Source organism: Pogoniulus pusillus, chromosome 15 (assembly GCF_015220805.1).
Source record: "Pogoniulus pusillus isolate bPogPus1 chromosome 15, bPogPus1.pri, whole genome shotgun sequence".
Lineage (NCBI taxonomy): Eukaryota > Metazoa > Chordata > Aves > Piciformes > Lybiidae > Pogoniulus > Pogoniulus pusillus.
In genome coordinates this window covers 1429841-1456357 of record NC_087278.1, presented here as the reverse complement: position 1 = coordinate 1456357, position 26517 = coordinate 1429841, and the positions used below count along the sequence as shown (strand labels likewise).

Here is a 26517-nt window from a genome sequence, read left to right as displayed (position 1 = left end):
GACCTCTGGAGGTGCCTTCCAACCTCTAACTTTCTGTGCTTCTCTCAGTCCTGAGCTTAGCAGCCTTCACCTCTCAGTAAACACCATTCCTAGAACTCATTTCCTGATGAAGCTTATGGAGACTTATCTGAAAGTATTTCTGTCTCCAGCCACTCAAAAGGAGTTTTCATTTGGCTGTGTCAGAGCAGAGGTTGTTTATGCACCTCACCATTGTGCCCCTTGGCTGAGAACGGAGCTGAGTTCTAGCTTGAAGCAAAGGATGGAGTTGGGCAGGGGGTGGGAAGAGAAAGCATTTCCAAGGCATTTTAATGCCACTGAGCTGTGTGAAGAAAAATTGCTTTCAGGCAGAGGCATGGGGTTTAGTCATTTCCCTGGGTCCTAGCTGCTGTGGGCACAGAACATTTCCTGCTGTTTGAGAGGTAGGAGGCATGGTCTTGGAAGAAGTTCAGCAGTTAATTAGCATCGTTTCCAGAGGCAAAATAAATTAGTCATTGAATGCAGCAGGTAGGCAGAGAGCTCCAAGCTCAGCCAGTCCAACCTAGCACCCAGCCCTGCCCAACCAACCAGACCATGGCACTAAGTGCCCCAGCCAGCCTTGGCTGCAACACCTCCAGCCATGGGCACTCCACCACCTCCCTGGGCAGCCCATTCCAGTGCCAATCACTCTCTGCCAACAACTTCCTCCTAACATCCAGCCCAGACCTGCCCTGGCACAGCTTGAGGCTGTGTCCCCTTGTTCTGTCCCTGGCTGCCTGGCAGCAGAGCCCAACCCCACCTGGCTACAGCCTCCCTGCAGGCAGCTGCAGGCAGCAATGAGCTCTGCCCTGAGCCTCCTCTACTGCAGGCTGCACTCCCCCAGCTCCCTCAGCCTCTCCTCACAGGGCTGTGCTCCAGGCCCCTCCCCAGCCTTGCTGCCCTTCCCTTACACCTTCCACAATTGAGGAGCCCAGAACTGGACACAGCACTCAATAAACCAAGCAGTTTGCTTGACTGCAGAATTCACACTGAAGTCCACCTTAAGAACCCTTCCAACCACCTCCCCTCTCTTTTTCCTGCCTTCTGAAACCAGGTCCAAGTTTTCTGGAGAAGAAATCTGTTGGTTTCACTACAGCTGCCAAAAGAACATCAGACAGTTTAAATTAAAGACTCTCTTTGGGACTATTTTCTTGCCTAGCTGATATGTAAGTCCAATGAAGTCATGGAAATGAAATGACTTAGTGTTAAGTAACACTTGCCTTACGCAGCTCTGCTTTCACACTGAGACTTGGAGCAGAGGAAGTCTTTTCAGAGCCCTTCTGATTTACCACAACATTCAAATCTTCTTTCCTTTTCCCTTAATTATTTCTTATTTAGCTCTATATTATTATTATTATTATTATTATTATTAATATTATTATTATTATTATTGTTTTTCTTTTTTAACAGAAAGTAAAATGCTAAAGGGAAGGTTGGGAGGAAAAGCTTAGAGAAGACAATGAGGTCTTGGCTGGACAGGAGTGGGTTTCTCTGGATAGAAGAATCATAGAATCAATTAGGGTTGAAAGACACCACAAGGATCAGACTGTTCCAAGCCCCCTGCCATGCCCAGGGACACCTCACACCAGAGCAGGCTGCACACAGCCTCAGCCAGCCTGGCCTCAAACACCTCCAGGGATCAGGCTTCCACCACCTCCCTGGGCAGCCCCTGCCAGGCTCTCACCACTCTCAGGCTGAACAACTTCTTCCTCACGTCCAGGCTGAGCCTCCCCATTTCCAGATTTTTCCATTCCACTCACTCCTGGCACTCCTTGACAGCCTCAAAAGTCCCTCCCCAGATTTCTTGTAGCCCCTTTCAGATCCTGGAAGTTATCAATAAGGTCACCTGGGAGCCTACTCCTCACCAGCCTGCACAGCCCCAGCTCTTTCAGTCTGTGCTCACAGCAGAGCTGCTGCAGCCTCTCAGCATCCTCCTGGCCCTGCTCTGGACCCCTTCCAGCACCTCCACAGCCCTCCTGTCCCAGGGGCTCCAGAGCTGGATGCAGTACTCCAGGTGGGGTCTCAGCAGCGTGGAGCAGAGGGGCAAGATCACTTCCCTCTCCCTGCTGCCCACACTGCTCCTGCTGCAGCTCAGGCTCTGCTTGCTCTCTGGGCTGCACAGGTGGAGGGTGCTGAGACACAGGCACAGGTTTCCCAGGGAGGTTGTGGAGCACAGAAGCACCCAATGTGATCCAAAATCGCATTCTGTGCTTCTGTGCTCCACAACCTCTCTGGAGATGTTCAGGACCAGACTGAATGAGACCTTGAGCAACCAGTTCTAGTGGGAGATGTCCCTGCCTATGGCAGGGGGGTTGGAGCTGGCTGAGCTTCGAGGTCCCTTCCAACCTAAACCATTCTATGACACAGATCAACATTCTCCATTTCCTCCAACTCACTTTTCCTCTCCCAGACATGGATTTCATTGCCCTGAAGGCTGTTTGCACAACTCCCCTCACTTTCAGAAGTGCAGGACAAGAGGTCCAAATAGGTAAAAAAGTGATGCTAGTGTATAATTGGTTTGTTGGTTGCCTCTGGACATGGGTTTATTTTATCCTCAGCAGACAGCAATGATGTCAGCAGCTAAAAATTCCTGCCCTCAAGAGCAGCACTTTTTCAAGACCAGCATTTTGTTGCAAGCAGTTCTTAGATGCTAACAATTTAACTTAGATGATAGCAACTTAGATGCCATCCAAAGTGACCTGAGCAGACTGCAGAGGTGGGCACAAGCCAAGCTCAGGAGGTGCAACAAGACCAAGGGCAAGGTCCTGCAGCTGGGTCAGGGCAATGCCAAGCACCAATGCAGGCTGGGCAGTGCCAGGCTGGAGAGCAGCCCTGAGGAGAGGGACTTGGGGGTGCTGCTGGAGGAGAAGCTCAGCAGGAGCCAGCAGTGTGCACTTGCAGCCCAGAAAGCCAAGCAGAGCCTGGGCTGCAGCAGCAGCAGTGTAGCCAGCAGGGCAGGGAGGGGATTCTCCTCCTCTGCTGTGCTCTGCTGAGACCCCACCTGGAGTTCTGTGGACAGGACTAGGGGGAATGGAGCAAAACTGGAGATGGGAAGAGTCAGACTGGAGGTGAGGAGGAAGTTCTTCAGCATGAGAGTGATGAGAGCCTGGAGTGGGCTGCCCAGGGAGGTGGTGGAGTGCCCATGGCTGGAGGTGTTGAAGCCAAACCTGGCTGGGGCACTTAGTGCCATGGTCTGGTTGCTTGGACAGGGCTGGGTGCTAGGTCGGGCTGGATGAGCTTGGAGCTCTCTTCCTGCCTTCTGGGTTCTATGATTCTATGATCACTCAGTCCTGATTGCCACCACATTTATATTACCAGAGTGATGCCTGTAAGTAGCTGCTGACAGCAGAATCTGGGGCACATCAGAGCTGTGGTGGTTCCCCTCATGTGATGCTCATGGAGCATACTTTGGATTGCCACTGAAGAGGGAGTATTTGCCAGGGATTAGACTTCAAGCTGAATATCCATCTCTGTCTTTCAAGCTTCAGGGAGACACAGAGAATTATATCAGAGAAGCACAAAAGCAATGAGTGATAAGGGTTGGAAGTGACCTCTGAAATCATAGAATCACAGAGTGTCAGGGGCTGGAAGGGAGCTCCAAAGCTCATCCAGTCCAACCTCCCTGCCAGAGCAGGAGCACCCAGAGCAGATCTCACAGGAACACATTCAGACAGCTCTTGAATGTCTCCAGAGAGGGAGACTCCACAGCCCACCTGGGCAGCCTGTGCCAGTGTTCACATCAGCAGCTGAACAACTCAGGACTAAACTGCCTTGCAAGTGTGGACTGGATCCAAGTGTTTCACCACTTGTCACATCTGTATTGGCTCTAAGAGCTGTGCAGGTCCAGGTGTGTCTGCAGGTGTAAAGACAGAGGAGGAGCCTTGGTGCAGGGAGAATCAGTTCCTGTGCTGGAGATTCAGTGCCTGGAGAGCAAACCTGCTGAGGTCAGGGCAGGTCACCAGACAGGCAGCTCAGATGAATGGAGGAGCCTGAACCAACATGGCAGGGCTTGAACTGAGTGAAGGAAACTGTAATCCTAGAAGCTGAAATGGCTCTTGGCTCCTGGGATAGAATTGCTGCTTCCCAGGGGAATCCTTGGATTCCTCTGCCCAGGAGACTGCCAGACTAGAGAGGAGCTGCTCACTGCTGGGAAGCTCAGATGAGTCCCATTCACTTCTGCAATCATCTGGTACAGTATGACAGCCTCCCAGGGCCTTCCACTGCTTTCCAGTGAAACTGATGCAATACCAAGTGGAAGAAGAGGAAGTGGTGTTGGGAAATGTCAACTGAGTCACTTCTCAATCATTTTTAAGGGCAGTCTGCACACAGATTCCAGCTCTTGGCTGGGATGGTTTTATTTAACTCCTGAAAGTTTCCTTCTCAAAAAGCCATGACAAAAATCTCTGCTGATATCTGTGGTTTTGTGTGAATGTATTCAGCCCCCAGGTGAGGGAGCTGGGGGGGTGCAGCTTGCAGCAGAGGAGGCTCAGGGCAGAGCTCATTGCTGCCTGCAGCTGCCTGCAGGGAGGCTGTGGCCAGGTGGGGTTGGGCTCTACTGCCAGGCAAGCAGCAACAGAACAAGGGGACACAGCCTCAAGCTGTGCCAGGGCAGGTCTAGGCTGGATGTTGTTAGGAAGTTGTTGTCAGAGAGAGTGATTGGCATTGGAATGGGCTGCCCAGGGAGGTGGTGGAGTGCCCATGGCTGGAGGTGTTGCAGCCAAGCCTGGCTGGGGCACTTAGTGCCATGGTCTGGTTGGTTGGGCAGGGCTGGGTGCTAGGCTGGGCTGGCTGAGCTTGGAGCTCTCTTCCAACCTGCTTGATTCTATTCTATCCTATCCTATTTTGCTCTATTCTATTCTATTCCTTTCCATTCCATTCTACTCTACCATACAACTGATATTTCAAGATCCTAAGCTTAACTTATAACTGATCAAAGACTTAAATTCTTCTGCTTCTCCCACTGTGTCTTAAACTGAAAACACCTTTTTCTTTTCCCCACATCCAGTCTCCTCTTAAACACCTCCAGCCATGGGCACTCCACCACCTCCCTGGGCAGCCCATTCCAATGCCAATCACTCTCTCTGGCAATAACTGCCTCCTAACATCCAGCCTGGCACAGCTTCAGGCTGTGTCCCCCTGTTCTGTCCCTGGCTGCCTGGCAGCAGAGCCCAACCCCACCTGGCTACAGCCTCCCTGCAGGCAGCTGCAGGCAGCAATGAGCTCTGCCCTGAGCCTCCTCTGCTGCAGGCTGAAATCAAGCAGAGGAGAGCTGGAGCTGGTATCATCCTAAGGAGAGACAAGGCAAAGCCCTTCTGCAGTCCCTGCGAGACTATCAGTCAGTGGCTAGCCAGCTGTGCAGCACCAGTCCAAGCAGCAGACTGCCACTGAGCCAGCCAAACAGGTGCAGGGGATGCAGGAAGGATTTGGGAACAGTGAGAGGAGCTAAGGGAGGTTGGGGTCTGGGGATACAAGAGAGGCTTTATTACTCCTGCAGCCGAGGGAGCAACTCGCTCAGCTGCAGGAGCTGTGACCGAGCGGCTGTGGAGCTGTTTAACCCCCCCAAAAGGAGAAGGGAGGCTTTTGAAACCCCCCCCACCCCCACCCCCTTCCTTTTGCTCTGGAGGGGTTTGACTCCAGTGCTCCAGCTTCTCAGAAGTGAGAGCCACGAGTCCGCTCTGCAGGCTGGCAGGGAGCCATCCCTCTGCTGAAGCCATAGGGCTAGGCAGGGAAGGAATGCAAGATTTATGGGGCCAGGGGAGGGAGACTGAGCAAAGAGCAGTCTGGGTCTGCAGCCCAGAGAGGAGGACATTTCCCTGACAATTGCATCTTTGCAGGGCTCTGAGACCACAGAGCCAAAATAATCCTCGGTGGGCAGTGCCAGTCAGGAAGCAACTTGAACAGCACAACGCAGCTTGGGGGTTGAGTAGTTCTTTTCTCTCCCTTCTTTGTTTGTTTGGACCATTTTAGGGCTGGGTTCCCCCCACACACACACCACCTCTATTTATTCAGTTTACAACAAGCTGGGATGGGACTTATTCTTCTGCAGAAACCTCCTCCCCTTCCCCAGCTGGAGAGAAGGGGCCAAGAGGCAGGAAGACATCTGACCGCTGCAGCTCAGATACAAGTGTTATCCTATTGCAACACTCGGGGTTATTATCACAGGGGCCATAAAATGGGGCTCCTTTCAAGGCTCCTTCGGTTTCCACACACACACAGAGCTGCTGCCAGCTGAGGAATTTGGGCTGAGCTGCAGTGTAGTATCCCAACCCTGCTCATCAGTGGAGCAGCCTCTCCCGCCAGCTGCCTGCGTCGCCCCTGCGCTCTGCTGGATGCTCTAAAGCCCTGCTCTGCCTCATCCCACGGACAGGCAGCAGCCCTCCTGGGGCTGAAAACCTCTAGGAAGGCTCTGAGTGGACTCTGGGGTGAAGAAGGCAAATGGCAAGCCGATGGGGTCGGGATACTTAAGCCATGGAAAACAACAGGACTCAAGGGCTGCTTGCTGAAAGCTCAGCAAGGAGCTTAACTCAGCTCTGAGTGCCTTGACTTAGGAGAGCTCCCTGATGCTTTCCCAGGCTGTGTGCTTGGGTATTTACTGGAAACAAGTTCTCTGGTGGTGGTGTGGGGGGGGATTTCCAAACAGGAGTGGTCATTATTTGCATCCCACCACCCATGAAATAGGAAACCATTGTCTTTCTCTGCAGAGAAGTCTTCTCACAGCTTCCTTCTCTCTCCTACTTTCAGAGGGAAAGTTTGGTTTCCCCCCTCCCCCCTCCTCTGCCCTTGCTTGCAGTGCTGCTTTTCTCTCCCCTAAGAGATATGAAGCCAGCTGTGGCCACTGAAACCCACAGGCCTCTTAAAATACCTCTTCTTAAAGATGATTCACAACCACTTGTCAGGCTCCTTTGTTTTTTTGCTTTCTTTTCTTTTTCCTTTGCTTTTCAGTCTCCTCCTCCCATTAAGAGATCCATTTTGGGGCTTGTTTTAACCACAGGTTATTGTTTTTCTAGGCTCCTGACCCCTTCCCACAGGAAAGAACAAGAAAATGGTCTCCATCCCCTGCTGGGGTGGCCAGTCACAAAAGGTAGACCTGCTGCTAGTGCCACCAAGCTGGACTGTTTTGCCCCCCTCCCTCAAACCTTTGCAATATCACTTCTCAGAAGAGAGGAACAGGGGAAAACAGAGACAAATTTCCATCCTGGAGAGACATCCCCACCCCTGGAGACATCCAAGGTCAAGCTTGAGGGGGTCCTGAGCAACCTGATCTGGTTGAAAGCTCTCCCTGCTCACTGCAGGGGTGTTGGACAAGACTGACCTTTGGGGGTCCCTCCCACCCTGATGCAGCCTGTGTGAAATTCAGGCATAACAATCCTGGCCTCTCTCTCTCTGATGATGTTATTAATGAGTCCAAACCTCACAAATTCAAGGTTCTCTCCTGTTGGAAGCCCTAGCAAAGGTCTCAAAACGAAGGGAGAGCTTGAGCTGCTCTGTTTGCATTTCCACCCACTCTGTGTAATGAGCACATATTCCAGGGGACAACAGCCAGTGGCAAGCTGCAGATGTTAGGAATTATTTTGGAGTCCTACTCACATTGTTTTTTCCTCTGGTACAGATAGAAACAGCCTCCTGGGCTCCAAAACCTAATTCCTAACAGTAATGGTCCATGCCTGAAGCTGAAAAGCAAGCAGCTTCTGCTCTGTTCTTGTAACTGAGAAGCAGGCAACGTCTGGGATGAGACTGAACAAGGCCAAGTGCAGGGTTCTGCACTTTGGCCACAGCAACCCCAAGCAGCACTCTGGCCCCATGGCTGAGAGCAGCCAGGCAGAGAGTGCCCTGGGGGTGCTGGGAGAGAGGAGCTGAAGAACCACAGAATTAACCAGGTTGGAAAAGACCTCTGAGATCACCGAGTCCAACCTAGCCCCTAACCCTTCTAATTAACTCACCCATGGCACTGAGTGCCTCATGCAGAGAGTCCAATGGAGGCTACAAGGATGCTGGAGGGACTGGAAGCTGTGTGTGATGAGGAAGGGCTGAGAGCCCTGGGGCTGCTGAGCCTGGAGAAGAGAAGGCTGAGAGGAGATCTGCAGGGTGGGTGTCGAGAAGAAGGGGCCAGGCTCTCCTTGGTGGTGCTCTGTGACAGGACAGGGAGCCATGGGCACAAACAGGAACACAGGAAGCTCCATCTCAATATGAGGACAAACTTCCTTGTGAGTGTGCTGGAGCCCTGCAGCAGGCTGCCCAGAATGGTTGTGCAGTCTCCTCTGGAGACTTTCAAGCACCATCTGGATCTGCTCCTGTGTGGCCTGCCCTGGCTGATCCTGCTTTGGCAAAGGGGTTGGACTGGATGATCTCCAGAGGTCCCTTCCATCCTGTGATTCACATAATGGCAGGGATTCTACAGTCCAGTGCAGAATATTAAGTCATCCTCTCTGTTCTCTTGAACTCTTGAAACAAGCAAGACTGATCACCAGCAAGGTTCCTTTCATTTGTCTTTAAAGAGGTGTGATGCTGACAGCAGCTGGAACACTGCTTGCCCTTTGCTGACATCCGTCTCTCACCTTTTGGAGACCACAAAACCTCCACTGATGTTCATAGCAAAAGGGTTGGAGTGACTTAGAATCACAGAATCAGGCAGGGTTGGAAGGGACCACAAGGAGCAGCCAGTGCCAACCCCTGCCATGCCCAGGGACACCCTACCCTAGAGCAGGCTGCACACAGCCTCAGCCAGCCTGGCCTCAAACACCTCCAGCCATGGGGCCTCAACCACCTCCCTGGGCAACCCATTCCAGCCTCTCATCACTCTCCTGCTCAACAACTTCCTCCTCACCTCCAGCCTCACTCTCCCCACCTCCACCTTTGCTCCATTCCCCCCACTCCTGCCACTCCCTCACAGCCTCAGAAGTCCCTCCCCAGATGTTTTGGAGCCCCCTTCAGATGCTGGGAGGCCACAAGAAGGTCCCCTGGGAGCCTCCTCTGCTCCAGCCTGCACAGCCCCAACTCTTTCAGTCTGTGCTCACAGCAGAGCTGCTGCAGCTGCCTGTGTCCTGTGAAGTCTCCAGGGAGGGTGATCTCATGGCACCCTGCAGGCACTGCTCACTTCCATGAGGGGCTGCCAGACTTGCCTGAAGTTGAAATAGAGCTCTGACCACCACCTCTGGATGCACTTCTGGAGCACTCTGCATCTGCTGCAGCGTTGTGTAATCACTCATCTGACCTCCTGCCTACCAGAGAGCTCTGGGAGGAACCTTTCCTTCAGCCTCCCTTTGGGAGGATGAGGCTCTGAGTGGTACAGTTAATCCTTGCTAGGACTTTCCCAAGGCTTGGCCACCAGGCTGCTCATCTTCCCTGCATTCATTGGTTCAGAGCATGAGGTGCTGCACCTGGGCACTTAGATCAGCGACTCCCCAGCTGCAGTGGCTGCTAACAGCGAAGGGGTTTGCACCCCTAGGAGCCTTGCAGAGGATACCAAGCTGAGTGGTGTGTTTGATAAGGTGGAAGGACAGGACAGGTGCCCTCCAGAGGGACCTGGACAGGCTGGAGAGGTGAGCTGGGGAGACTCTCATGAGGTTAAATAAGGCAAGGTGCTGCAGCTGAGTCAGGGCATTCCTTATCCAGTGCAGGATTGGGGTGGTGAGACTGAGAGCAGCCCTGCAGAGAGGGACTTGGGGGTGCTGGTGGGTGAGAAGCTGGACAGGAGCCAGCAATGGGCACTGGCAGCCCAAGGGCAGCCTGGGCTGCATCCAAAGCAGCATGGTCAGAGATGGAGAGAAGGGATCCTGCCCCTCTGCTCTGCTGTAGTGCTGTGTCCAGCTGCAGAACCCCCATATGGACCTGCTGGAGTGGGTCCAGAGAGCACAAAGGTGGTGAGAGAGCACAAAGATGGTCAGAGAGCTGAAGCACCTCTGCTATGGAGACAGGCTGAGAGAGTTGGAGCTGTTCAGCCTGGAGAAGAGAAGGCTTCAGGGAGACCTTAGAGCAGCATTTCAGTATCTGAAAGCAACCTACGGGCAGGCTGGGGAGGGACTGTTTAGATGGTCCTGTGGTGATAGGCTGAGGGCAGTGGTTTGGAGCTGGAGCAGGGCAGAGTTCGGTTGGACATCAGGAGGAAGTTCTGCACCATGAGAGTGGTGAGAGACTGGCACAGGCTGCACAGGGAGGGGATTGAGGCCTCATCCCTGGAGACATTGAAGATCAGACTTGATGTGGCCTTGAGCAACCTGATCTGGTTGGACATGTCCATGCCCCACCCCCACCCCAGCTCAAGAAGGACAGGGAGCTGCTTGAAAGAGTCCAGTGCAGAGCCACAGGAATCAGTCAGGAAGTTGAACATCTTTATGAGGAGAGCCTGAGGGAGCAGGGGCCTGGAGCTTGGAGAGGACATGACTAAGGGCTGACCTCAGCAATGGCTATCAATGTGTGCAGGATGGGTGCCAGGAGCTGCAGCCAGGCTCTGCTGGGGGATGGCAGTGCCAGGAGGTGCAGCCAGGCTCTGCTGGGGGATGCCAGTGCCAGGAGCTGGAGCCAGGCTCTGCTGGGTGATGCCAGTGTCAGGAGCTGGAGCCAAGTTCTGCTGGGGGATGCCAGTGCCAGCACAAGGGGCACTGGGTGGGAGCTGAGGCAGAGGAAGTTGCATGGAAACATGAGGAGGAATTTTTCCCTGTGAGGGTGCCAGAGCCCTGGCACAGGCTGCCCAGGGGGGCTGTGGAGTCTCCCTCTCTGCAGATATTCAAGAGCTGTCTGGATGCATTCCAGTGTGATCTGCTCTGGGTGCTCCTGCTGTGGCAGGTAAGTTGGACTGGCTGAGCTTTGGAGCTCCCTTCCAGCCCCTGGCATTCTGTGATGAGGCACTTAGTGCCATGGTCTGGTTGACTGGCCAGGGTTGGGTGCTAGGTTGGACTGGATGAGCTTGCAGGTCTCTTCCAACCTGGCTGATTCTGATTCTCTGGTCTCAGAGCAGGCACATGGGGCTGTGCTCTGGAGCTGTCAGTAGCTGCAGCTCAGAGACAACTCCTCTTTGGGGTGTGAGAAGAAGGCAGCCTCCTGCTTCCTGCTCACTCAGCTCTTGGCCTGGGGGCAGAAGAACTTCATTCTGAGGTATGTGCTGAGGAGGATGGGACTGCAGCTTAGCAGCAGAGGAATTCCAAACCCCAGCTGATGAGGCTGTAATAAGAGCACTGAGTTCTGCTGGGTTTTTTCCAGTGCTTTTACTGACTTTGGGTTGTTATTTGCTTTGATTATTCCCTTCCAGTGCTCACGACACAAGGTGCAAAGCTGATCTCTGGGCCCTGGAGGTGATGGTTCTCCTGGTGGTTATTCCTGTAACTGGGCTGGCATTTCCCTTAAGCAGGGCTTTACAAAGAGCAGATGTGCCTTTGGGCACAAAAGGAAGCATGGTGAGGAAGAGGAGACTTAACCAGACCGCGTTAGGGTCCTTCAGCTGCTTTGCTCTGGACGTGCCCTCTGGACCCAGGGGCTGGAGGCTGCAGAGAGCCTTCCTCCACCCCAGGGAGAGAGTAAAAGAAGGGATACTCACCCAGATTTCCACCCTCCTACGTGGGACTTGTCTTAGTGTCTTAAACATAGCCCTGGGAGGAGTCTTCTAATTGCCTGCAAGTTTCCTTGGCACTAGATGCCTAAATCCAACCATTTGGGTGGGGGGGAGGGAGACAGCTCCTTTAGCTGAGCTGGAAGTGCCTGGAGCTGAGTGAAGAGTGGGTCAGGAGAGATGGGTAACAGAGCAATGGAAGTGTCAGTACTGGCTGATGGCTGCTGTGTGCACGTTGCCTTCCCAAGCACCCTTCACCCCACAGCCTCAAGCTGTGCCAGGGCAGGTCTAGGCTGGATGTCAGGAGGAAGTTGTTGTCAGAGAGAGTGATTGGCATTGGAATGGGCTGCCCAGGGAGGTGGTGGAGTGCCCATGGCTGGAGGTGTTGCAGCCAAGCCTGGCTGGGGCACTTAGTGCCATGGTCTGGTTGGTTGGGCAGGGCTGGGTGCTAGGTTGGGCTGGATGAGCTTGGAGCTCTCTGCCAGCCTGCTGCATTCTGTGATTCTGTGATTAATTGCTAGACTTAGAATCATGGAACCAATCAACCAGGCTCAAGAGACCTCCAAGATCATCCAGTCCAACCTACCTATTTCTGAGGCTCTTCACCACTATGGGGCCCTAAAGGAACCCCGAAGCAGTTAGACTGCAGAGAAGCCACATGAAGGGGATCTGAAGGAGCATGGGAGCAAGCACAGCAACAAAGGCTCCCTCTATGACTGTCTCTGCTTGCCTATTTGTTTTCCCAAGTGAAAGCTCCTTACAGTCTGCAGAATTGAAACAGGCTGGGGACAAGCTCCCAAAATAACTTAAATTCCATTGGCATTAGCCAGTTGAACAACAATAAAACCTAAGGCCCTCCTGGCATGTGGAGCAACCTCTCCCCCACTCCCCACTCCCTGTATGCTACTGCCCAGCACTTACATGGTAAGAGAAAACAGAAATCAAAGTATCTTTCCACAGGGAGGAGTACAGTGAGAGCTGTGTGGGTGCATGTACTGTGTCCAGTGCTGGGCTTCTCCATTGCAGAGAGATGCTGAGGTGCTGGAAGGTGTTTGGAGAAGAGCAGCAAGGCTGGGGAGGGGCCTGGAGCACAGCCCTGTGAGGAGAGGCTGAGGGAGCTGGGTGGGTGCAGCCTGCAGCAGAGGAGGCTCAGGGCAGAGCTCATTGCTGCCTGCAGCTGCCTGCAGGGAGGCTGTAGCCAGCTGGGGTTGGGCTCTGCTGCCAGGCAGTCAGGGACAGAACAAGGGGACACAGCCTCAAGTTGTGCCAGGGCAGGCTCAGGCTGGATGTCAGGAGGAAGTTGTTGTCAGAGAGAGTGATTGGCATTGGAATGGGCTGCCCAGGGAGGGGGTGCAGTGCCCATGGCTGGAGGTGCTGCAGCCAAGCCTGGCTGGGGCACTTAGTGCCATGGTCTGGTTGATTGGCCAGGGCTGGGTGCTAGGCTGGGCTGGGTGAGCCTGGAGCTCTCTGCCAACCTGCTTGACTCTATTCTGCTCTGTTCTATCCTATCATATCCTCTCCTATCCTCTCCTCTCCTGTCCTATTCTACCCTATCCTGTCCTGTTCTGTTTTCTTCTCTCCTGCTGCCCTGACAGGGGATGTGAGGGAGGAAGGGGAGTTGCTGAGAAAGGTTCTCATGCTTCCAGCTTGAGCTGTGTCTAAGAAGGATTTCTTTTTCAATAAGCAGCTCCAAAATGTGTTCATTGTTTTGGGAGTCCTTCCAAGCTCTTGGCTCCAAAGGGCTGGTTCCAGTATATATGATTCAGAGCTGGAGACTCCACACTCTTGTGTTGCAATGGAAAAGTGAGGCTCTCTCTGCTGAGGTAGTAGACAGCACAATTAAGAGTCTTATAGCTTGGGCCCTGCAATTTAGAGCCATTTGAAATGTTTCCATCCCACACATCTGCCCTCACTTGAATTTATGGAGCAGGCATCTGAAGGAGCAGCCTTGAACAGTTCCTTTCCCCCTGACAGAAATCTGTGGCCTCTCAAAGAAGTGAAGTGTACAGACCCAGGGTATGCATTAAAGAAACTCATCAAACTTTCTCTGTGATCACAGCAAATGTCCACATCTGCTCAGGGCTTTGTGGCCTCCTTCAGCAGAGCCAATGGCATCCTGGGCTGGCTCAGGAGCAGTGTGGGCAGCAGGACAAGGGAGGTTCTTGTGTCCCTGTGCTCAGCACTGCTCAGGCCACCCCTGCAGTGCTGTGTCCAGGTCTGGGCTCCTCAGTTGCAGAGAGATGCTGAGGTGCTGGAAGGTGTTTGGAGAAGGGCAGCAAGGCTGGGGAGGGGCCTGGAGCACAGCCCTGTGAGGAGAGGCTGAGGGAGCTGGGGGGGTGCAGCCTGCAGCAGAGGAGGCTCAGGGCAGAGCTCATTGCTGCCTGCAGGGAGGCTGTAGCCAGGTGGGGTTGGGCTCTGCTGCCAGGCAGCCAGCAACAGAAGAAGGGGACACAGCCTCAAGCTGTGCCAGGGCAGGTCTAGGCTGGATGTGAGGAGGAAGTTGTTGTCAGAGAGAGTGATTGGCATTGGAATGGGCTGCCCAGGGAGGTGGTGCAGTGCCCATGTCTAGAGGTGTTGAAGCCAAGCCTGGCTGGGGCACTTAGTGCCATGGTCTGGTTGGTTGGGCAGGGCTGGGTGCTAGGTTGGGCTGGCTGAGCTTGATTCTATGATCCTTTGATATGGTCCATTCAGTGAATCACAGAATGGGAGGTTTGGAAGGACCTCTGGATCATCCAATCCAACTCCCCTGGCAGAGCAGGATCACCCAGGGCAAGGCACACAGGAACATATCCAGATGAGGTTTGAACATCTCCAGAGGAGGAGACTCCACAACCTCTCTGTGCAGCCTGCTCCAGCATCCTTGCAGTAAAAAAGTTTTTCACCTCACTGAGGTGGAGCTTCCTGGGTTCCAGTTTGTGTCCACTGCCCCTTGTCCTGTCACAGGACATCAGTGACAAGAGCCTGGCCCCCTCTTCTTGGCATCCTGCATACCTTCATAAACATTCACTAGATCTCCTCTCAGCCTTCTCTTCTCCAGGCTAAGCAGCCTCAGGCCTCTCAGCCTTTCCTCCTCACACAGACTCCCCAATCCTCCTTTGCTCTTGCTGGCTTTCCTGACACTTCTCAATCCCTTTCTAGCTCTCACTGTGGTCACCTAGACCTGGTTCTGAGTTATCTCCCCATGCCTTTCACAACCCATCTTTCTTCCCCATGCACAGGGAAGCAGCAGTAATCTCTGCTCACCATATAAACACTGCTCATTCCCTGGGAAAAGAAGTGAGGCTGCCCAAGAATTGGGCTCTTTAAGCCACCAGAAGGTTCCCAGACAGATTAAAGGCGAAATATCTGAGCTGTAAACCCTGGCTAGAATGCAGACAGAAATCCTGTGAAGAGAGCTTTGGGCTTACCCCAGCTGCAAAGCTCTGGCTGGAAGGCAAACATCAACCCTATGAGGAGAGTCTTGGGCTCAGCTGAGCTGCAATGCCTTGGCTAGAAGGCAAACATCAACCCTATGAAGAGAGTCTTGGGCTCAGCTCAACTGTAAAGCTCTGTCTAGGAGGCAAACACAAACCCTATGAAGAGAGTCTTGGGCTCAGCTCAGCTGCAAAGCCCTGGCTAGGAGGCAAACACAAACCCTATGAGGAGAGTCTTGGGCTCAGCTCAGCTGCAAAGCTCTGGCTGGAAGGCAAACACAAACCCTATGAGGAGAGTCTTGGGCTCAGATGAGCTGCAATGCCTTGGCTAGAAGGCAAACATCAACCCTATGAAGAGAGTCTTGGGCTCAGCTGAGCTGCAAAGCCCTGGCTAGGAGGCAAACACAAACCCTATGAGGAGAGTCTTGGGCTCAGCTCAGCTGCAAAGCCCTGGCTAGGAGGCAAACACAAACCCTAGGAGGAGAGTCTTGGGCTCAGCTCAGCTGCAAAGCCCTGGCTAGGAGGCAAACACAAACCCTATGAAGAGAGTCTTGGGCTCAGCTCAGCTGCAAAGCTCTGTCTAGAAGGCAAACACAAACCCTGTGAGGAGAGTCCTGGGCTCAGCTGAGCTGCAAAGCCCTGGCTAGGAGGCAAACACAAACCCTATGAGGAGAGTCTTGGGCTCAGCTCAGCTGCAAAGCCCTGGCTAGGAGGCAAACACAAACCCTATGAGGAGAGCCTTGGGCTCAGCTGAGATGCAAAGCCCTGGCTAGGAGGCAAACACAAAGCCTGTGAGCAGTGCTGGGCTCAGCTCAGCTGCAAAGCCCTGTCTAGGAGGCAAACACAAACCCTAGGAGGAGAGCCTTGGGCTCAGCTGAGATGCAAAGCCCTGGCTAGGAGGCAAACACAAAGCCTGTGAGCAGTGCTGGGCTCAGCTCAGCTGCAAAGCTCTGTCTAGGAGGCAAACACAAAGCCTGTGAGCAGTGCTGGGCTCAGCTCAGCTGCAAAGCCCTGGCTAGGAGGCAAACGCAAAGCCTGTGAGCAGTGCTGGGCTCAGCTGAGCTGGAAGGCCAAGCCAAAGCCCGGGAGCTGAGTGCTGGCTTACCTAGGTCGGAGCACTGCACCACGCGGAGATGGCACTGGCAGCGGAAGGGGCACACTGGTCCGAATCCAGAGGTGCCCATATCGTCTGTGGAAGGCAAATCAGCTGAGCCTTCATCTTCCAGCATAAAGTCAAAGAGGCCTTGCTGGTGGAAGGGCTTGGCCAAGCAGCTTGGCAGTAGCAGGACGAAGAAAAGAGCCAGCTTCATGGTTTAGTTCATCGATTCTGGGCAGGACCTGGGGATCAAAGCAGGAGATTTACAACCAAAGCAGCAAATTCCCATGGCTGCAGAGTTCCTGCTGGAGGAGGTCCAGCACATCCACCAATTGCATAACTGTTCCTTCCAATAAATGAAAACTGAACCCTTGAAAGTAGGGCAGTTATGTGATAGGAGCTTAGGAACTGCTGCTCAATAGGCTCGGTGGTGGCTGTTGTTGTGGCCAGGCAGTCTGAAGGCAGCTGTAAACACATCTGTCTGCATCCTTGGGGTAATGCTTATTAAGAACAGGCAGTGCTGTCAGCTTTGTTATGCAAAGCAGTCGAAACAATAAGCCACATTTTTCCGTGGGCCTGTGTCCTGCCAACCTCGAAGTCCACTGGAGTCTCTCAGCATTTTGTATCAGAGCAAGGAGAGCATCCCCTGGGCATCAACCTGAGGAGCCCCAAACTCCTTCTGGTGCAGCCTTTCGTGGCTTGAGAAAGGTAGAGGCATATATTACTTTTGTTTGTAAGAGCCAGCTTGGAATTATAGCCTAGGAAAACTTACTGGGAAAGAGTAGGACCTAGTGACAGGGTGGAGAGAGAGAGAGAGAAGGGAAGATCCTGGGCTGCTGAAACGAGCTCTGCTTCTTAAACAGCACAATGCAATCATAGACTCAGAGCAGGGGGATCCTGCTCTGGCAGGACTGGATGATCCAGAGGTCCTTCCAACCCTCCCATTCTGTGATTCAATGGTTCTATGAGGAGGCTATGCCCCCCCCCCAGACTGTTACTGAGGTTTTGCCAAGGAACTGTGCATTCTCTTAGCTGGAATGAACCATATCACAGAATGCAGCAGGTTGGAAGAGAGCTCCAAGCTCATCCAGCCCAACCAAACACCCAGCCCTGCCCAACCAACCAGACCATGGCACTCAGTGCCACAGCCAGGCTTCACTGCAACACCTCCAGCCATGGGCACTCCACCACCTCCCTGGGCAGCCCATTCCAATGCCTATCACTCTCTCTGCCAACAACTTCCTCCTAACATCCAGCCCAGACCTCCCCTGGCACAACTTGAGGCTGTGTCCTGTTACTGGTTACCTAAGAGAGTAAAATGGAATAAAACTGCCTGCTGCTTAACCAGCACAATAAAATGGACTAAAATGTCATGTCCCATTGGATAGTCTTGGCTTGCTCTCCACATTTTTAGCCAGGGGATTTTATGAGAGCAGAGAATTCACCCTGAAAGTCCTCTGCTTTGCACATTTTAATTGATGCTTGTAGAGTTGTCAGCAGGCTTTCTAATGGGGCTTCATGGATTCATTCTGCAGGCTGTCATGCTGAGGAGCAGCTTCATACAAGTGCCTTGTGCTGTAGAGATTAAGAAGGGCAACTCCTTCAAGCTGTGTTCTCAGGATCTAGTCCTAAATGAGTTTTAACCCACAGCCTCAGCCAGCCTGGCCTCAAACACCTCCAGCCATGGGGCCTCAACCACCTCCCTGGGCAACCCATTCCAGCCTCTCACCACTCTCCTGCTCAACAACTTCCTCCTCACCTCCAGCCTCACTCTCCCCACCTCCACCTTTGCTCCATTCCCCCCACTCCTGCCACTCCCTCACAGCCTCAGAAGTCCCTCCCCAGCTGTTTTGTAGCCCCCTTCAGATGCTGGAAGGCCACAAGAAGGTCCTCTGGGAGCCTCCTCTGCTCCAGCCTGCACAGCCCCAACTCTTTCAGTCTGTGCTCACAGCAGAGCTGCTGCAGCCTCTGAGCATCCTCCTGGCCCTAGGGGTGGTGCAGCATTTTTTGGAACCTATGGAAAGATGAAACAAAAACCTCAACAAAACAACCTTGGGGAGAGGCAGAGGAGAGGAACTGTCTCCCATGAGCAGGGATACTTTCCTCTAGCCCAGGTTGCTCAAGGTCTCACCCACCCTGGCCTTGAACACTTCCAGGGAGGGAGCAACCACATCCTCCCTGGGCAACCTATTCCAGGGTCTCACCACCCCCACTGGAAAGAATTTCTTCTTAATATCCAGGCTAAATCTCCCCTCCAAACCTCTCCTTCCTCCCTCCCTCCAACACTGTGGCTGTGTTTCTTTCTCCTGTAACACCCCCATGATGCATACAGAGTGGACAGAAACAAGCAAGAATGTCACAGCAAAGTGGTGCTGACATCACTGTGGTGAGGTGTAAGACACCATGGTGGAAAGAATCATGGAACTCACTCACAGAGTTGTCTGCATTGGAAAAGACCTCCAAGATCCACCCAGTCCAACCAGCAACCCAATACCACCATGGCCACTAAACCATGGCCCCAAGTGCCATGGCCACAGGTTTCCTGACCACCTCCAAGGATGAAGAATCCACCACCTCCCTGGGCAGCCTGTGCCAAGCCCTGACCACTCTTACAGCAAACTAATTGTTCCTAATGTCCAACCTAAGCCTCCCTTGGCACAATTTCAGGCCCTTGCCTCTCCTATCAGCTGAGGCTAGGGAGAAGAGCCCAGCTCCCACCTCACTCCTTCTCAGGAGCTGCAGCAGTGATCATTAGGAGGCACAGATTTAGTGTAAAGTGACAATGCAATTAAGGAATAATCTGCAATGGGAAGAGCAATCTGCTGAATCTTCACCACTCACTGCAAGAAGATGAACTGGGGAGAGGTGGGGGGAGAGATACCAAACAGTACCCACAACTTTCAGCATGTACTTTAAGAGCAAGAAGCAGTGGCAGTGCTGCACACTAACCTTGGAGTGGCAATGGCAGTCAGTAGGCTCTAAAGGGCTTCCCCTAAGCTCTCTTGTAATGCATGACCACACCAAGCTGTGTGGTGCAGCAGCCAGGCTGGAGGGCAGGATCTATCCAGAGGGACCTGGGCAGGCTGCAGAGCTGGGCACAAGCCAAGCTCAGGAGGTGCAACAAGACCAAGGGCAAGGTCTTGCAGCTGGGTCGAGGCAACGCCAAGCACCAATCGAGGCTGGGCAGTGCCAGGCTGGAGAGCAGCCCTGAGGAGAGGGACTTAGGGATGCTGCTGGAGGAGAAGCTCAACAGGAGCCAGCAGTATGCAGCAGCTCTGCTGTGAGCACAGAGTGAAAGAGTTGAGGCTGTGCAGGCTGGAGCAGAGGAGGCTCCCAGGGGACCTTCTTGTGGCCTGCCAGCATCTGAAGGGGGCTAAAAAACGGCTGGGGAGGGACTTTTGAGGCTGTCAGGGAGTGGCAGGAGTGGGGGGAATGGAGCAAAGGTGGAGGTGGGGAGAGTGAGGCTGGAGGTGAGGAGGAAGTTGTTGAGCAGGAGAGTGGTGAGAGGCTGGCAGGGGTTGCCCAGGGAGGGGGTTGAGGCCCCATGGCTGGAGGTGTTTGAGGCCAGGCTGGCTGAGGCTGTGTGCAGCCTGCTCTAGGGTAGGGTGTCCCTGGGCATGGCAGGGGCTTGGAACTGGCTGCTCCCTATGGTCCCTTCCAGCCCTGACTGATTCGATGATATTTAACAGATATGTTTTTAAACCTTTAACAGTGCTTCCCTGGCACATCCCTCCCAAGAATCTATGAGCAGGATTTTATCCTAGACGTAAATCCTGCACAACTCCCACCCCAAAACAACACAAAGGTGCTTTGGAAGTGTCTTCTCACTTGTGGGTCACACTCATTTGGATGCCTTCGTTTAGCTCAGTCAAAGCCTGCAGTTGGCCTTTCCCTTTGGCCCCTGCTTTGTCAAAACTGGAATGAAATCACTAAAAGCTGTGTCTAAAGGAAAACTGTAGCAGAACAAAGGCTATCAAGGATCTAATCTGAGGACAAAGCAGAGAATAGAGCAGGGACAAGCTGCATGTTAATCAGGAGAGAGGAACAGGTAAGTGTCTGCAGATCCTGGTTCCTATACAGGCTCTGCTCCTGCTGTTTGTGTGGCTAAAAGGGCATAAACAGGGAAAAGTCTAAGTGCAAAGCTGTGCTGGCAAGAAGTGTTTGCACTTCGTGCACAAAGCAACTCCCAAACAACAAAAGCAGAGGAGGGAAAAAATCAGAGGAGGAAGGGAAAAGTATCAGAGGAGGAAGAAAGATCAGAGGAAGGAGAAGCAATATCAGAGGAGGAAGAAAAAATAGCAGAGGAGGAAGAAAAATCAGAGAAAGAAGAAACAATATCAGAGGAGGAAGAAAAAATATCAGAGGAGGAAGAAAAAATATCAGAGGAGGAAGAAAAAATATCAGAGGAGGAAGAAAAAATATCAGAGGAAGGGGAAACAATACCAGAGGAGGAAAAATATAAGAGGAGGAAAAAAGAATATCAGAGGAGGAATAAAATAATAAGAGGAACAAAAGTAATGAGAGGATGGGGAAAATAAGAGGAGGGGGGAAAATAGGAGGGAAAAATAAAAGCAGGGAAAAATAAGAGGAGGAAAAAATAAGAGGAAGAAATGAATAAGAGGAAGAAAAATGTAAGGGGGGGAGGGGAGGGATGTAAGGGGGAAAATGTAAGAGGGGGAAATACCAGAAGGGGAAATATAAGAGGGGGGGACATAAGAGGGGGGGATATAAGAGGGGGGGATATAAGAGGGGGGGATATAAGAAGAGGGAGAATGAAGAGGGAGAATGTAAGGGGGGAATGTAAGGAGGGAAATATAAGAGGGGAATATAAGGGAGGAGAATATAAGAGGGGGAAATATAAAAGGGGGGATATAAAAGGGAGGAATATAAGAGGGGGGAGAATATAAGAAAGGGGACTATAAGAGGGGGTAATATAAGAGGAGAGAATGCAAGAGGAGGTAATATAAGAGGGGGGAATATAACAAGAGGGAGAATATAAGGGGGGAATATAAGAGAGGGACTATAAGAGAGGGACTATAAGAGGGGGACTATAAGAGGGGGACTATAAGAGGGGGACTATAAGAGGGGGACTATAAGAGGGGGACTATAAAAGAGGGGGAATATAAAAGAGGGGGAATATAAAAGAGGGGGAATATAAAAGAGGGGGAATATAAAAGAGGGGGGAAATACAAGAGGGGGGAATGTAACAAGAGGAAGAATATAAGGGGGGAATATAAGGAGGGGATATAAGGGGTGAAATATCAGAGCGGAATATAAGAGAAGATAATATAAGAAGGGGAAATATAAAAGGGGGGGATATAAGAGGGAGGAATATAAGAAGAGGGAGAATATAAGGGGGGAATATAAGAAGAGGGGGAATATAAGATGGGGAATACAAGAGGGGGGAATACAAGAGGGGGGAATACAAGAGGGGGGAATACAAGAGGGGGGAATACAAGAGGGGGGAATACAAGAGGGGGAAATACAAGAGGGGGAAATACAAGAGGGGGAAATATAAGAGGGGGGAATATAAGAAGAAGGTTAATATAAGTGGGGAATATAGGTTGGGGAATATAAGTTGGGGAATATAAGAGAAGAGAGTATAAGAGGGGGGAATATATAAGGACAGAATATAAGATGGGGAATATAAGGGGGGGGAATAGGAAGGAAAATGTAAGAGGAGACAAAAAAATGTAAGAGGAGAATAATATAAGAGCAGGGAAAATACAAAGGAGGGGGAAGTGAAAGAAGAGGAAAAACACAAGAGCAAAAAAAATATAAGGGAGGAAAAAACACAAGAGAAAGAAATATAAGAGGAGGGGGGGAAAAGTATGAGGAGAAAAAAGTATGAGGGGGGAAAAAAAAAGCTAATCTGAATTCGTAAAGGTCTATGACACAATATTTATGTCTGCAGGACCTGGCTGTTTAAAGCTGCTTTAATGGTGTGTTTACAGTGAGGAAGACTTTTCCACAAACAGAGGGAAGTGTAGCACAGAGCTGGCCACATTTCCAGCTGCAGACAGCGCTGCAAACAGCCTGCAGCCGCTCACGTCACCGCTCTATTGGTGGTCTTCTTGCTGCTTCCATGCTGACTTCTCAGTTATCAGCTCACCTACTGTCAGAAAACCCTCCCAGTGCCACCAAAACCGAGTTAAACAAAAGGGGCACGTTGTTAAAGAACAAAAACAAGCCCCAAAACCGACAAAATCAAAGAGATATTTACATCGTTTAGGTATTTTAGCCATTATTGAAACATTTTAGCTGCTATCGAAACATTTTAGCCACTGCTGAAACATTTTAACCACCATTGAACCATTTTGGACACTACTGAAACATTTTAGCCACTACTGCAACATTTTGGACACTACTGAAACATTTTGGACACTACTGAAACATTTTGGACACTACTGAAACATTTTGGCCAGTATTAAACTATTTTGTGCACTACTGAAACATTGTAGCCACTACTGAAACATTTTAGCCACCACCGAAACATTTTAGCCACTATTGAATCATTTTGGCCACTACTGAACCATTTTAAGCCACTACTGAAACACTTCAGTCACTATTGAACCATTTTGGACACTACTGGAATATTTTAGCCACTATTGAATCATTTTGGTGACTACTGAAACATTTTAGCCACTCCTGAAACACTTTAGTCACTATTGAACCATTTTGGACACTACTGAACCATTTTAAGCCACTATTGAAACATTTTTAGCCACTATTGAACCATTTTGGACACTACTGAAACATTTTAGCCACTACTGAAACATTTTGACTACTACTGAAACATTTTGGCCAGTATTAAACTATTTTGTGCACTACTGAAACATTGTAGCCACTAATGAAACATTTTAGCCACCACTGAAACATTTTAGCCACTATTGAATCATTTTGGCCACTAGCAAACCATTTTAAGCCACTATTGAAACACTTCAGTCACTATTGAACCATTTTGGACACTACTGAAATATTTTAGCCACTATTGAAACATTTTGACTACTACTGAAACACTTCAGTCACTACTGAACCATTTTGGCCACTACTGAAACATTTTAGCCAGTCCTGAAACACTTTAGTCACTGTTGAACCACTTTGAACACTACTGAACCATTTTAGCCACTACTGAACCATTTTAGCCACCACTGAACCATTTTAGCCAATACTGAACCATTTTAGCCAACAATGAAACATTTTAGCCACTATTGAATCAATTTGGCCACTGCTGAAACATTTTAGCCATCACTGAAACATTTTAGCCACTACTGGAACATTTTGGCCACTACTGGAACATTTTGGCCACTACTGAACCATTTTGGACACTATTGAAACATTTTAGGCACAACTTAAACTTTTTGGCCACTTTTTTAGCCACCATCAAACCATTTTGGCCACTACTGAAACATTTTAGCCAGCACTGAAACGTTTTGGCCACTACATTTTGTACACTACTGAAACATTTTAGCCACTACTGAACCATTTTGGACACTATTGATACATTTTAGCCAGCACTGAAACATTTTGGCCACTACTGAAACATTTTAGCCAGTACTAAAAGATTTTGGCCACTATGAAACATTGTTTGGCCACTACTGAATCATTTTAGGCACTACTTAAACTTTTTTTAGCCAATACTGAAACATTTTAGCCACTATTGAAACATTTTAGCCACTACTGAAACATTTTGGCCACTAACGAATCATTTTGGCCACTAATGAAACACTTTCAACACTATTGAAACATTTTAGGCACTACTTAAACTTTTTGGACACTATGAAACATTTTTAGCCACTATTGGACCATTTTGTACACTACTGAAACATTTTGGCCACTATTGAAACATTTTGGCCACTACTGAACCATTTTAGCCACTACCGAACCACTTTGGACACTATTGGAACATTTTAGACACTACTTAAACTTTTTGGCCACTACTTAAACTTTTTGACCACTATGAAACATTTTTAGCCACTCTTGAACCATTTTGTACACTCCTGAAACATTTTAACCAATACTGAAACATTTCAGCCACTATTGAACTCTTTTGGACACTACTGAACCATTTTAGCCACTATTGCAACATTTTGGCCACTATGAAACCTTTTTTTAGCCACTACTGAAACATTTTCAGCCAGTAATGAAACAGTTTGGACACTCCTGAAACATTTTTAGCCACTCTTAAAACATTTTGGACGCTACTGAAACATTTTGAACACCACTAAAACATTTCAGCCACTCTTGAAACATTTGGGTCAGTATTGAAACACTTTGAGCCAATCTTGAAACATTTTGGTCAGCATTGAGACATTTTTAGCCACTATTGGAACATTTCAGCCACTCTTGAAACATTTGGGTCAGTATTGAAACATTTTTAGCCACAACTGAAACAGTTTTACTCACTGATGAAATATTTTAGCCCGCTACTTAAATATCTTACCCCTTACTTAATTATCTCACCCATCACTTAACAATCTCACCTATTACTCAACAATCTCACCTATTACTCAACAATCTCACCCATCACTTAATAATCTCACCCATCACTTAACAATCTTAGCCATCAATTAACAATCTCACCCATTACTCAACAATCTCACCCATCACTTAATAATCTCACCCATCACTTAATCTCACCCATTCTTCTGTAATAAAGCCTAAATATCCACACCTAAAAGTTTTCCCAAGAGATCTAAACTCTGCCAGCAACAGTTTTCTGCTCCAGGAATTCTCTTTTCTGTTAATTCATTCATAGAAACTTCCTTTCCCTGAGAGTTTTAAAGGAGAGGTAAGCGAGAGTCCCTGGCTCCTGCGCCGCGACACAGAACGAACCTTTCAAAGCCACACACTCAGCCCCTCTCAGCCGCTACAGAAGTGTTTTATTTCGTCTGCAATTAAATATCTTCACTAAGAGTTGGAGCCCAGCTGAAGAAATCCGAAAGAAAGAGGAACTCACAGAGTGCAGCTTAAAAGAGGAGCGCAACAACTGAGTTTTTACGCTCCCTCTACGCACAGGGTTGCAAACAGAGAATGGAAGTGCTGCAAGGGGGGGGGAAAAAGCTTAGAGTAAGGGGGGGGGGGGGGGGAGAAAAAAAGAAAGGATTAAAGCAGTGCTTCTACAATCCAAACAAGAGATAGAGCAGTCAAATAAACAGGAGGAAGTCTGCGGAGTCCTGGAGAATGCAGTCTCACGTTCCCCAGGAACAAAAGTGCTGGACACAAAGCTTAAAGCTGCTAAAGGTTCGAGGAGAATTCCTTTAACTTGCTTCCCCTTGCAAATTCAGCTACTCTTTGCCGTAGACTTGCCTGAAGTTGTATTAGTGCAGCGACCGAGTTGAAGGAGAGTTACTGAAAACCATACCTTTTAATCCCGGGATTTGCAACAGGAGCTCTCAAAGCTGAGATGTAATTAAAGGAAATATTCGAGCCAGGCAAAAAAAAAAAAGGGGGGGGGGGGGGGGGGGAGAGAAAAGAAAAAGAAAAAAAAAGAACGAAAAAAAAAGGAAGAGAAGAAAAAAGGGGGAAAAGGAGAGAGAAAAAAAAAAGGAGGAAAAAAAAGAGGGGGGGGAGAATGGAGCTTGCAGGTGTGGAAAGGAGGAGGGGGTAAAGCTCTGCTCAGCGACTGTCACTCGGTGGAAAAGCCTCCTGCTTCTATCCCATAGCACAGCTCAAAAATCAGCTTTCTCTCAATGAACACAGTCCAGGCTGACACCCACATTAGATCATATGGTAATGATATGTCTCCTGTATGGCAGCCAGCAACTTTATCAGCTCTTTTGCTTTCTTTTCCTCCTTTTCCCTTTTGCCTTTGCTTGCTTTTCTTTTTCAGGCTCCCACCCCCAACTCCTTTTCCACTGCGAAACAGATGCTGAGCTGCAATTCATCTTCCTTCCTTTTATTTATGTCCCTAAGACACATATTTAAGAAGGGTTTTTTGGGGGTTTTCTTTTTCTGTCTGGTTTTAACCCTGTGGGGTTATGATTTTGTTTGGGGGTTTGTTTTTTTTCTTTTTCCCTTTTCCTGACTCATTACTGAGAGAAGAAAAAAAAAACAAAACACAAACCTGTTTGGTTCTTTCTCTCCTTTCTAAGCCTTTGCAATTCAAGGCAATGATATAAAATTCATCTTGGAGTTAAAAGTGGAGATGAATATCAGAGAGAGGTGGGGGGGGGGGATAAAGGAGGGGGAGGGTTAGGTAGAACTGTTTCAACAGACATCAACCTGCCTTTGCTCATGGCTGGAATCGCTGTCAACCCAAGCAGCCTGGGGTGCAATCTGCAATTATCCTGGCTGATAATAGGGGAGGGGTTGGGGGTGGGGGAGGGTTATGTATTTCTTCAGCCTGCAGCATGGTTTTGCTAGAGAGGGAAACCATGGAATGATGTTTTCATTAGGAGAACCATTTCTGACAGCCGTGCTCAGAGCTGCTCCGCCGCAGCTTTGCTTTG

The 26517-nt window shown here is 50.3% G+C and overlaps 1 protein-coding gene across 2 annotated transcripts in view; it reads right to left on the bottom strand.

Moving 5' to 3' along the window:
- The window catches only part of DCN (decorin), a 46480-nt gene extending 20588 nt beyond the window's left edge, over positions 1-25892 (bottom strand). Inside the window, exons 1-2 of one of the 2 annotated variants that reach the window (XM_064154919.1) lie at positions 25786-25892; positions 16076-16308 (exon numbers count right to left, since the gene is read on the bottom strand). In XM_064154919.1, coding sequence (XP_064010989.1) covers positions 16076-16280 — 205 coding nt within the window. In that variant the 5' untranslated portion in view covers positions 16281-16308; positions 25786-25892. Of the gene's footprint in view, positions 1-16075; positions 16309-25430; positions 25516-25785 lie in introns of those variants that run through there. The other variant, XM_064154918.1, reaches the window with a different exon arrangement.
- Between the last annotated feature and the right edge of the window lie 625 nt (positions 25893-26517).